General features: G+C 38.9%; 2 protein-coding genes across 7 annotated transcripts in view; both read right to left on the bottom strand.

Annotated features, from left to right (window-relative positions):
• mcc (MCC regulator of WNT signaling pathway) overlaps positions 1-3764 on the bottom strand; it is an 84457-nt gene extending 80693 nt beyond the window's left edge. Inside the window, exons 1-4 of one of the 6 annotated variants that reach the window (XM_048186676.1) lie at positions 3589-3764; positions 1930-2174; positions 1713-1822; positions 1608-1679 (exon numbers count right to left, since the gene is read on the bottom strand). In XM_048186676.1, the coding sequence (XP_048042633.1) occupies positions 1608-1679; positions 1713-1822; positions 1930-2174; positions 3589-3749 (588 nt within the window). In that variant the 5' untranslated portion in view covers positions 3750-3764. Of the gene's footprint in view, positions 1-1607; positions 1823-1929; positions 2175-2318; positions 2449-3312; positions 3468-3528; positions 3552-3588 lie in introns of those variants that run through there. The other 5 variants (XM_048186678.1, XM_048186680.1, XM_048186681.1 and 2 more) reach the window with 5 other exon arrangements.
• Positions 3765-6979: 3215 nt separating this feature from the next.
• rcl1 (RNA terminal phosphate cyclase-like 1) overlaps positions 6980-12500 on the bottom strand; it is an 11889-nt gene continuing 6368 nt past the window's right edge. The window contains exons 8-9 of the mRNA XM_048186674.1: positions 8306-8409; positions 6980-7305 (exon numbers count right to left, since the gene is read on the bottom strand). Of these exons, the coding sequence (XP_048042631.1) occupies positions 7152-7305; positions 8306-8409 (258 nt within the window). The 3' untranslated portion in view covers positions 6980-7151. The remainder of the gene's footprint in view (positions 7306-8305; positions 8410-12500) is intronic.

Genomic DNA, 12500 nt, shown 5'->3' with positions numbered 1-12500 from the left:
TATTTGAGGATGAAATGGTTGTCTCTGGATAAACACTTAAGAAAATGTGCATTGCATTTATATTCTGGGTTCACCTGTAGATCTGTACATACTGAATTTGTTCTTTTAAAGGATTAGATCAGTTCAGGATTAAACTTTCCTGATAATCTACTCACCCCCATGTCATCCAAGATGGAAAAGAAATGAAGGTTTTTGAGGAAAACATTCCAGGATTTTTCTCCATATAGTGGACTTCACTGGGGTTCAACGGGTTGAAGGTCCAAATGTCAGTTTCAGTGCAGCTTCAAAGAGCTCTACATGATCCCAGATGAGGAATAAGAGTCTCATCTAGAGAAACCATCGGCCATTTTCTAAAAACAATAACAATTATACACTTTTTAACCACAAATGCTCGTCTTGTGATGCTCCACGCATGACGTAATCATGTTGGAAAGGTCACGCGTGACGTAGGAGGAAGTAAAAACTCATTTTCTCCTCCATCTTCAAAATCATCTGACATCGTCGTTTTACCTTTTTTGTAAAGGCTGTTTGACGTAGTCTTTGTAAACACTGGATCGGTACTTCCACCTACGTCACGCGTGACCTTTCCAACATGATTACATGATGCGTGGAGCATCACAGAGCAGTGCAAGACGAGCATTTGTGGTTAAAACGTATATAATGTTTATTTTGTTCAGAAAATGTCCGATGGTTTCTCTAGATGAGACTCTTATTCCTCGTCTGGGATCATGTAGAGCTCTTTGAAGCTGCACTGAAACTGACATTTGGACCTTCAACCCGTTGAACCCCAGTGAAGTCCACTATATGGAGAAAAATCCTGGAATGTTTTCCTTTATTTCTTTTAGACTGAAGAAAGAAAGACATGAACATCTTGGATGACATGGAGGAGAGTAAATTATCAGGAAATGTGAACTAATCCTTTAATATCACTAGCTATGTTTCCATTCAAAGTTGTGAATTTAACTTGTGCACAAAATTGGAATGTCGCATAAAATATTTGCGAATAAAGCAGCGTTTCCATCATGTGTTCGAGAGAACAAAATCATCACTTCCTGGGAATCTGGTGCAAAATATGTAAGTTTCTTCAATCAGGCTCTTTTCTCCTCCATCATAAATGAGTTCATCTCAGAGCGTCAGACGAAAAGTCATGTGATCTTGCGTTCGGATGCTGGTGTTTGGGAACACAATCGTGTGAGACGCTTCTGGAGGGAATTAAACCAAATCATTCTGATGACAGACTTTCAGAACCACCAAACCAACATTTGAGATGCTGCGATGTGATTGGTCCGCTGGTTAGTCCAGTTATCCAATCACAGCCTCTGCTGAGGGATTTGTTGCACATCGAGGAATTTATTCAGTAAATGTGTTTTATTTGCACGTCTTCTTATCTTATCTAAAGTGAGTGCATTTTATGCACATTTTTAGAATTGATGCGCGGATATCCCAAAATGAGCATTAAAATAGGTGGATGGGAACATAGCTACTGTCTTACTACAACCTGGAGGTCAGTGGAGGAAAGCTTCCCATAAAGCACTTCATATGAGATAAAATAACACCAATTCCAACCAACCAATCAATGTCAGCTGTTAAACAGTGGTCAGACTCACGGTATTGGCCAGTTCCAGGTAACTTCCGCCCAAAGCGCCGCTGCAGCTGGAGGGAGGCTGGGACAGGAGCTTGTGTATCCCCGCTGAAGGCTGTTCCAGAAGCTTCTGGATTAATGGAGAGTTCTGCGGCGGAGGATGCGCTTGCGTCGGGGACTGCAGGTCTGGACTCTGTAAATCTCGAGCTCCTGAATCAAACTCCCAACTCTCACGAGCACCTGCGGGAACGACAGAACGACTTGAGGGTGAGTAAATGATGACAGAATTTTCATTTTTGGGTGAACTGGACCTTTAATTTCAAGATCTGGACAGGAAAAACTCATACCTAAACTATTCTCACTGCTGGTCGGCCAGGAGGCGACGCGTTCCCGGAGTTTCCTCTTCTCCGAGTCGCTGGAGAAGAGCGACAGCTGTCCTTCCTCCTTCCGGATCTCACCGACTAGCTGCATGCGGCAGCGTGTGAAGTCTTCGAAGGAAATCTTTCCTTGCTCGTCGGCGCCGAGCTGACCCATGATCTCTGCGACCGAGTCCTCCATGTTCAGCTGCCGGCAGACCATCAACAAATCATTCCTAACCGAGAGAGAGATTCAGGATCAGCTTATTTTATAACAGATTTTACATTTACAATCTTTACTACTAGTTATAGCACCAAATAAACATGAACGAACATCAGAAGGAGTGTCGTTTCAACCACGGAAAGACGTCAGTACACACCATTTTTCAAGTTCAAGTCCACCAACGTTCATCTAACCCTCTTGTCTGGTTTGTTGGACAAAATGGTCGATTCTGTGTTATGACTGGTCAGATCGCCTGTCAATCAAACTCCCACCGAAGGGTGAATTATTACTAACTATATTTCCCAAACACAAAGTGGAACACCATTACTGACAATCCTCATTTTGGCTGCGTGAGATTCTCCAGCTTTGTTGTTGTTGAGCTGTTAAAGCTCCGCCCTCTTCTGGAAAGCGGAGCTCATTTGCATTTAAAGGGACACACACAAAAACGGCGTGTTTTTGCTCACACCCAAATAGGGGCAAATTTGACAAGCTATAATAAATGATCTGTGGGGGATTTTGAGCTGAAACTTCACAGACGCATTCTGGGGATCTTATATTACATCTCATTATCCGCTTTAAAGAGCTTACAGACTATAAATGTAAGGCTGATGTTTCATGTTTACATTTCTCAGTTTGCTTTACGCAGAATGAATGTTTTGTTAGACACCGTGCATAAAGAAGCGATTTAAATATGACTTTTATGACTTGAATGCATGATTTGTAGTCAACTAAATCTATTCTTTATCATTTGAAACTACTCTTAGCTCGTAAATGTCACTAACTTTAACTATGATCATTTTCTGCAACAATGAAGTGTCACAACAATAATTTTCAACATTAGATCTCCATTGTTTTAAGTTTTATCAAACTTTTTCTGGGTGTGTTTGTGCATCTCTCTAAACAATAAATGCCACTTGCTTTAATATTGTAACGCATTGACATTTTTAAGATTCAATAACTGCACAAATACTTTTGGGGTAGATGTATTGACAGTCAATAATATCAATCTATTTTAAATCACACTGAAGCATGCTATGATTTTAGAACAGAATAAGAAGCCGAACATGTAATATAAAGGCTGTAATTCATCAAACGACATGAATGTAGAGAAGAAAATGCAACAAAAAACAACTTTAGAAACAAAAACAAACTCCAAACTTCAGCGGATGAGGATGCAACATTTCCTGTCACTTCCGACGATACAGCGAACGCGCTTCTCACAACTTTATCTCCGTCCAAACTAACTTTACACGCGTTTATGCGTCTGTTTCGCCTTCTTGTCGCGAATTAAATCGCACAATATCATGCATACAAACTAAAACGCGTGTGACGTCACCGCGCCCGTGCCTCCGCTCAGCCTCACGAACCTTCATTAGAGTTACTCTGCACGGAAACTCCTCAGAGGAAAGTTTAGTGAGGTTTCTGACCGGTTAATGTACCCGTCTCCATCCCCGTCACACGTCTGGAAGAGCCGCCGCACGCGCTCCTCCTCCGCGGTGCTGGACGAGTCGCTGCTGCCGCTGCTGCCGCTCACCTCCGCCGCCATCATGAACACGCGCTGGGGCGCGCGCACAAACACACGCTCCATACTTCAGCAGCTGCACACATGCGATATCTAAAACTGCATATTCGATTTAATTTGTGTACATGTTATAAAACATAATATGTATTATATTACCACTCCAAAACTTAAAAAAAAAGAAAAAAAAAAAAGAAAAACACGTAAATACAAAGGTTATTAAAATGGGAGATTTTTTTTATTTCATTAAAGGGGTAGTGACCATTTTTTATTATTTTTTTAATATGTTAATTGAGGTTCACTTATGATGTTAATAAAGTTTGTTGCACAAAAAATAGTTTTTTTTTTTTTTTACAGCCGTTAAAGCATACGCAAATTTATAGAGGGTATGCACGTGACGTCACAGTCGGCCGTTATGACTGTGGTCACGCCCACTGAGTGGCACAAAGACTGAGTGGCAGCATTGGTTTTGCTGCGAAAAACACACAAAACACATCCAAAACGGGAAAGAGCTTTGTGATTGACTGTACAAATAGCTTTGACACAAAATCAGAGGTATATTTTTACAGGCTGCTGAAAGCTACAGAAAAAAAGAAGCAAATGGATCACTGCAATTCACAGAAACAGCTGGACTCCAGCAGAGAAACATGTTTTGCACTCATCATTTTGTCTCAAAATGTTGGATTTTGGGGTAAAATCATACCGTATATATATTGTATTGTAATATACTGTGTTGACAACTCATTAATTAAATATTTACCATCTTATATTCTGCATAATTGGGTGTTTTTAAATAAACAACACTGACAAAAACTATACAAGTTTTAGGGCTGGACAAAATAACATTGATATAAGTGATTACTCGGATTTAAACCTACCCAAATTGTAGTTATATAAAGCGTTCACAGGCAGATTTGCTTCTCTGCCGTCGAAATCAGGCACATATAAATGTCAGGAAACACGATTCCTGGCTGCATGTCAGTATCCATGGATTAGGTTTATTTGACAACTTGTAAGGAACATTTTCGATCTCAATCTTTAGTGTAATTTGTTTGTTTTACTCGCGTTTTCTCAGTTTCCTCTACTAAATCTAGTCATGCAGCAGGTTCTTTTGCCACTCAGTCCAGCTGAAGGAGCGCGTCCCGGCGGGAAAGTGACGTCTGTGCATACCTGTGATATCCAAACAAGCTGTTTTTAAATAAATCTAATATTTCACTATATGAATACACTTTGATTAAAACTCATACAAAGATTGTATGTCATTCAGTTCTCTTTCATAACGTTGGTTTTGTCATGTATCTGTTGTTTGCCCTTTGACCCCACATGTGGTTTTATTCCATTCAGAGAAATCATTTCTGATCATGTGTCAATATTTGGTCATTTGCGCAACCCTTTTCTGACAGGCGACGGAGAATAAAGGCACGAAACAGTCGAGAGGCCTGAAGGTCTGAGCGAGAACGCTTGACGGAGTATCAGAAGAGGCACCGAAAGCCAAAGACAATAATAGGAAGCTTTTAAAAGGCAGCGAGACCCTCTTAAAACATTCCTGACCAAAGATCAGAACAAAAACATCGGCGATCCGTCCAAACAAGAACATTTTTTTGCATTAGCCGAGGAAACAGAAGAACAGCTGAGGAAGTTGACGGATCTGGAAAGGAAACGTGGGTCACATTTCAGCAACACGACCTCATCTTCTCATTTAGCTTTTCATCAACTTTCTCCGTTTATATATTATTAGTTATTATTAGTTGTTATGTTTTTATGTGGATTTCTCATTTTTATTGTTTTTGATCTTTTTAAATATTAGTATTTAGGTTTAATTTAATTTTATTTCAGTTTTAGTTTTTATTTTCAGTTAATTTTAGTGCTTTAGCTTAAATTTCAGCAATATAGTCATTTAATATATATATGCACACACACACACACACACATAGTCATGATCAGAATTATTGGCAATAAATATGATCAAAAAAGGCTGTGAAAATAAATCTGCATCATTTATTCGTTTGATATTTTATTCAAAACATTCACAAAAATCTAACCTTTCACTGAAGTAAAACTAATGAATGTGGGGGAAAATCTCTTTATGAAATAAATGTTTTTCTCGAACACACCTCGGCCTCAATTAAAGGCACAATATGTAATTTTCGCCACTAGAGGTCGCTTATTCAAAACAAAGGCGTAGCTTGATGACGCCTTGATTTCGCGGAAACATGGGAGGTGTTGTCTTCACGCTAATGTATTAAAGATTTATTAACATTACTGTAGTATGAAGCAGGCTGTTGGAGCTGAACGAGGCCGCTGAAAAAGCAGCGATGTTTATCATATTAGACACATTTGTGTGTTGAAAGTTACTCTGCGTTCGCTCAGCGGCTGCTACGAGACACTTGTAGCACACTGCAGTAAGATAGATCAATATTAGTCACGGTAAAACATGGTACTCGCAGTAAATCGAGATTTAAACATTAAGAATAAACGTGTTGAGCTATATAACTACACAATAGAGTACCTCATGGATGACGTGTTTTTGTAGGCCAACCCGGAAGTTAGCGGCGCATGGATTCCCTCAGTTGAAAGCCTATGCATTTTTACCATAGACTTTTGGAAAATCGCAGAAAATAAGCTCTGTGTTTAACAAAGGGTTATGACACTTACTCGTTTTGTCTATCAAGATAATCACAGTTAACACAACATTTATACATTTCGAAGCGTAAATAAAGTCGTCAGATATAAAAGGCTAACTATAAACGGACTACAGCACACCATGGTCGCGGATCAACGTCGTCACCACCAAGCTTCCTCAAACTTTATTTAGAAAACAACTTTATTTACAAACATGCTCGCTGATTATGATCTGTGCTGTTATGAATACTTATCCACTTTTTCATGAGAAATGCTGCCCAAATGTCCCGTTTTTAATGATGACGTCTAAAGTCTCCGCCAAAGGAGGTAGTCCCTTTTAGCAATTTGTTAGCAACCGCCGATTTTAAGACAGTAAAAGTTTACCGAGTAGTAATAACTGGAGCAGATGACCTCAAAACTACTGTCCTGAACTCAAACTCATTCTGCTGTCATGAAGTCTTCAATAGCAGTTGTGTGTTGTGCATCCTGCAAACGTCCCTGTCGTTGTAGTTCGGCACACTGCCTTATTAAACCGCACCGCTATGACATCCTGAAATGGGATTCTGGAATGGAGAAAGATAAGATGCGAGGAACTAAATAATCCTCTTTGGGACGGAGTTAAAAGGTGCAGAAATGCAGAACGACGTGTGGATTATCAAACGCCGGAGAAACGCAGAAACAGCACACAGGTTTATTTCTCCAACTTCAATTTTAAAAAATGCTTTGTGAAGCACAAAAATGCCTCAGAGTGATACAAAAGAAAGACATTTTTTCATTAAAGAACTTGGGAATGTCATCATTCCATGGCAAAATATAAAAATGCTATAAACATTGAGTCCCGTTGAGTCTTTATTTGATGGATTTGCTGATGTTGCTGTAACCGGCTCCGACGCACGTCATCAGGATCTTCTCTCCTCCTTTGCATTCGTCTTCTCCGGGCTTCTGTGGTTCGATCCTGAACATGATCTGAAAGAAGTCTCGGATGTGTCTCAGGAACTCGACCCTGCGGTGGAAAATGATGGAGGGAATTCAACTTCCATAGTACATGTCCAAAAAAACATGGTAAAAACATGTTTACCTGCATGTCATGTGACCATAAACCAACATCAAAGAGCCGTGAACTAGTGTTATTTTATATATTATTTTATATATTTTCCATTTACAATTTAATTTCAGTTAAAGTTTTAGTAATTCTGTTTTTGTCATTTTTAGTAGTTTGTGGAGTTAATGTGTCTATTTATTTATTTATTTATTTATTTCAGTTTTAATTAAACTAATGAAAATGAGAAATGCTGCTTTGGCAACTAGCTGATATTAAATTTGTTTATTTTATGTCAGTTAACGTTTGCTTCATTTCAAGTCTTGAAAATGTTTTTTTTTTAGTTTTTTAGTTATAAGGAAATAACCTTGAACATGTGAATGTGTTGTTAAATTATTGAAATATAATCTTCAAATGAACCGTTTCAGACACTGAGAGAAAAGCTGCATGTTGATATTATGAGAAAATAAAGCGTTTTTGACCTTTGATGAATGTGAATCTGCTGTAGGAGACTCTAAAACAACATTAGAAACCTTTAAAATAGCATAATAGAGCACATTTTTAAACATAAATCTCCTCCACATACATACGGAGAGCTGATCCGCTGGAGGTGAAACGGGTTGGCATTGTCAATCTTCAGTTATCATAGTACTGTACTTGACAGGCACACAGCACCGGTACCATGATAACTGAAAATGGACAATTCATGAGGGATGGACGGCAGGAATTCATCATCACAGGGAGAAAATGGCTGGATCCGGACACAGATGTAATGCAGAACGGGAATATTATCATTTGGAACGTCAAATTGTTACCAAGTTGATAGTAAAAGTAAAGATCCCAGTCTTTCTGCATCACTTGGAAAAGCTACAAGTCCTTTTTAAATGACATTTGATTAATTTTGTACTTTTAATTATGTTTGCTTCATTTGCTTCCATTCATTGGGTCACGTGTGCATGCTTACGTGTAGGGCGAGAGCGGTCCTAACAGAGTTTTAGAGACGTCCTGTTGGCCTAACGTCATGTACAAGAGAGCCAAGCTCTGATTGGTTGAATCCACACAGCCGCCCTGGAAAATAAAGAAAGAAGGAGGTCAGAATCAAGAGGTCAAGGCAGGGTGATTATGGTTAACTAAAACCGTTAATTAAAAAACTAAACTCTTGCAGCATCTCATCTCTGATGACGAGGGCGGGGCAACCTGTCACTCACATGAGATCCACCAATAGCAAACCACAACCATCCAATCAATTCCCCACAGACAAAATCAAGCCCCGCCCTACATTCGTTCTTGTTTGAGAAGCGTTTCACTCGATATGCGGAAGAAAAGACGAGCACAGCTTGAGTTTAATGCTGACCTGATGTGAACTGATGGCACTAATCACTGTTCCTCAAACACGGATCCAAACATCTGCAACTCAGTCTGAGACAGAAGAGCTTCTGAGTCGAATTGTTGAATTTATTCCAGAACATCTGACTGAATCACCACATTAAACTCAAAAAGACATATTTATAGCTTGACCCGTATGCGAACATGGTCATATTGACTTTAACCCGCACTAAATGATGCAATCAGATGGTAATACCATAGTAAACCTATTCATAATCCTCTGACTGGAAAAATGAAATGCATTAACGAACAATGAGCAATACATTTGTTACAGTATATATATTAATCTTTCTTAATGTTAGCTAATGTTAAAAAGTGTTTAACTGAATGTTAAGTCTTCATTTAAAGTGTTCAGTAAACTGAAGCATAAAACATCTTTAAACAAGAAGTCAATCCTCACCAAGAAATGACACGTCTACCAGAACACGTCCAGAATTGAGAGACATTCACGTCCTGATGAACGTCTCGATCGTACGCTCTAATGTTCCTCTTTCGTTCACAGCTCTGTGCATCATGACGGAGGTGGAAAAGTCCCAAACATTCAGTCCAGGAGCGTCTCCAGAGACCTCTCCGAGACCCAGCGCTCTTCACGTGATATTCCTGTCATATTTACCAGCTGCTGGTGCACAAATTGTCAAATGTAATTATCCAGCCGCACACTGAACGTCTTTGTCAAACTCGCATAACAACCGGCCGCATGTTTACAAGACATGAGATCTGCAGAGAGAGCGTCTGTGGCTATCATCACGCAGGACCAGATCATGTTTCAGCACTAAGATTACGGTACATCTGTGAACTACATTAGCTCACATGAACAGCTGGATTTTTATGAACTTACATTAAGAAAGATACATAAATGTTGAGGTAAAATGAGTTTAATTTCTATGAAAACAAGGTTAAGATGCATAAAAATATTAATGGTTGTAAAATTATTCTTTTACGCAGAAAAATCTGATTCTTTCCTTTTGATTCTGCGGTGAAATATGAGCCGTTCCTGACAGTTCTTCATGAGATCCATACAGGTGGAGCGGTCGATACTCTCGTACGGACTGACACAAACAAGGACACGAGCGTGTCAGTGACCGGAAAGCTCTGCCAAAACACGCTCAATACAAACAAGCGTATGCGTCATTCAGAAAATAACAGACTCATTCTCAAAAACACACAAACAACACCGAATCATGACAGTTCATTTGAGTTTGAGCTGAAATCCAAACGCAAAGTTACGCTATTGTGTTGTTGACATGTTTTGAGTATCAAAAACATTCGATTTTGGACAAACCACTGTAAAACACTCCCATGATTCCTGCACCAACATGACTGCAGACAAAAACAAACCAGTGCAAACTCAAACCTGATTCACACACAAACTGCATGTTTTGTTGTAATAAAAAGTCATTTAAAACTGAAGTGTCGTTTCTGATTGTGAAAATAATGACTGTTTTCAAACACTCCACCTGTCTGTCATTGGTCGAACCAAGAAGCCGTCCCGCCCCCAACATCACAGCCAAAAACACTGCTAGAATTCATAAACAAAATCAATAAATCACATTTTTCTCTAATTAACTCGGTCGCACATAGTCACACACACACACAGAAAGAGAGACGTGTTCCTCATTCGTGTCTTTTTGCACTTGAACTGACATAAACACATAAAATCACGTTAAGATACCCGTCTCGGCAAGTATTCTCGTAAACACAGTCGGTTATGTCTTAATTCAACAAACAGTTGAGAAAGAAATCAGATGTGTGTCAGTATATTGGATCCGTGCATTCGCTCTTAAAGCGACAGCAGCCTATAAATATCTGTTGCCGTCTGTCATTAATGTCAATCAAACACCAAAACATCTTTAATAAAGATTCATCTATATTTAATTCATACAGTGAACACTATAGTATTTAATGATTACATTTCTGTGCCTGAACACTACTGCTAGACTTTTATTTGTAAGTTTGATATATTGTATTTATCCATGCTTGTACTTTGTGTATTATTTTTTATTTTATTTCTGACTGTTCACTTGACTTTAATAATGTTTAATTATTAGAAGCTAGATTTTTGCTGTGATACTGAAGTACTTAAAGTGTGCTTTAAGAAATAAATGAAAAGCAAAGTTACATTACCCCCCCCCTTTTTTTTTTGCTGATCCGAAGTGTGATTCGATCCGTGACTCAAAAAACGTAAAATGATCCAAACCGTGACTTTTGTGATACGTTGAACCACTAATAATTGAAAGATAATAACTGAAACTTAAATATTTTAAATGCATTAAACAGAAAATAATAAAAATTAACATGTTAATTTTGTCAGCCCTGAGATATATTATATATGTATATATATGAAACAATAAAATAATACGAGAAAGTTCTTTATTTTTTACTACTAACTTGCTATTTAGTTATGCATATCTTGTGCAAAATCAAAGAAATAGGAAAAACAAGATTAGCAGAAAGAACTGCGACATCATAAACCAGGTTAATTATTTTCCTATATTAGCACGATACTGAATATAAAAAAGAATGTATTCACAGAATTGCATTAAAAGCAAAACAGGCTGAACAATCACAGACACTAAACATGCATTTAAATGCACAAACAAAAATCTACATTTTTAATTTATATAAAGAGAGAGTAAACTAACTCACATCAAGTTTTCCAGTTTTTCCAACCAGACGCCCGTCTGAACTAGACTGCATTCAAGAGCTGTTTACTACAGAGACTGACCACCGGCTACTGATTAACCTCAACACAAACACACACACTCACACACTCACACACTCACACACACACACACACACACACACACACACACACACACACACACACACACTCACACACTCACACACACACACACAGTGTTTTGGTGGCTGTTGTGTGAGATCTGTCAGCACCTTCAAATATTAACAGCCCTAAAAACAGCCAGTATTCAGCATAAAAACACAGAATCAGCCGATCTGAGCTCAACTCACTCCTCACAGCCAGAGACACTAGTGAAGATGGTCTAACCCGTGCGCACTATGAAGGGAGCGTACGCAGACGAGTGTTTATCTGCTGTCAGTACAGAGTCACAGACACATGATGGATTACTGTTAGACGGCTGTAATCCCCGTCAGAGGAGCTGCTGTAATCGCTGCGGCCCACCGTCTCAAGAGTGTGTGTTCTCAAACAGGCAAGAAATCATATGAAACGGACATGCATCTATTTCCCAGCATGCCTCTGCACCAGGGTCAAACGACTAAAAGACTCTTCAGCGCAGGAATCTTCTTCAACTTTTCCCAGACTATCCAAATGAAAGCACTTCACAGAGTAATGATCAGATCTTACAACTTTCATTTAAAGCCTAAGAGAGTTTCAAACACAGACTCATCTGTCATTAGTTAAACAAAAGTGTATCCCCGCCCCCAAATCAGTTAATGATGTCACGTCTCAATCTGCCAATCAAACAAAAGAGTATTGATGCTGCAAGTTATGATAAGAAATATCTGCTAACACTTTACAATAAAGCCTCGAGTGGGTGTGTGTGTGAGTGTGTGTAAGTGTGTGTGAGTGTGTGTAAGTTTGTGTGAGTGTGTTTGAGTGCGTTTATGAGTGTGTGTAAGTGTGTGTGAGTGTAAGTGTGTGAGTGCGTTTATGAGTGTGTGTGTGAGTGTGTAAGTGTGTGTGAGTGTAAGTGTGTGTGAGTGTAAGTGTGTGTGAGTGTGTGTGAGTGTAAGTGTGTGTGAGTGTAAGTGTGTGTGAGTGTGTGTAAGTTTGTGTGAGTGTGTTTGAGTGT

Source organism: Megalobrama amblycephala, linkage group LG4, assembly GCF_018812025.1.
Source record: "Megalobrama amblycephala isolate DHTTF-2021 linkage group LG4, ASM1881202v1, whole genome shotgun sequence".
In the NCBI taxonomy this organism is placed as follows: domain Eukaryota; kingdom Metazoa; phylum Chordata; class Actinopteri; order Cypriniformes; family Xenocyprididae; genus Megalobrama; species Megalobrama amblycephala.
Note: the sequence above shows the minus strand (reverse complement) of the source record. Positions and strands in the feature narration are given on the sequence as shown.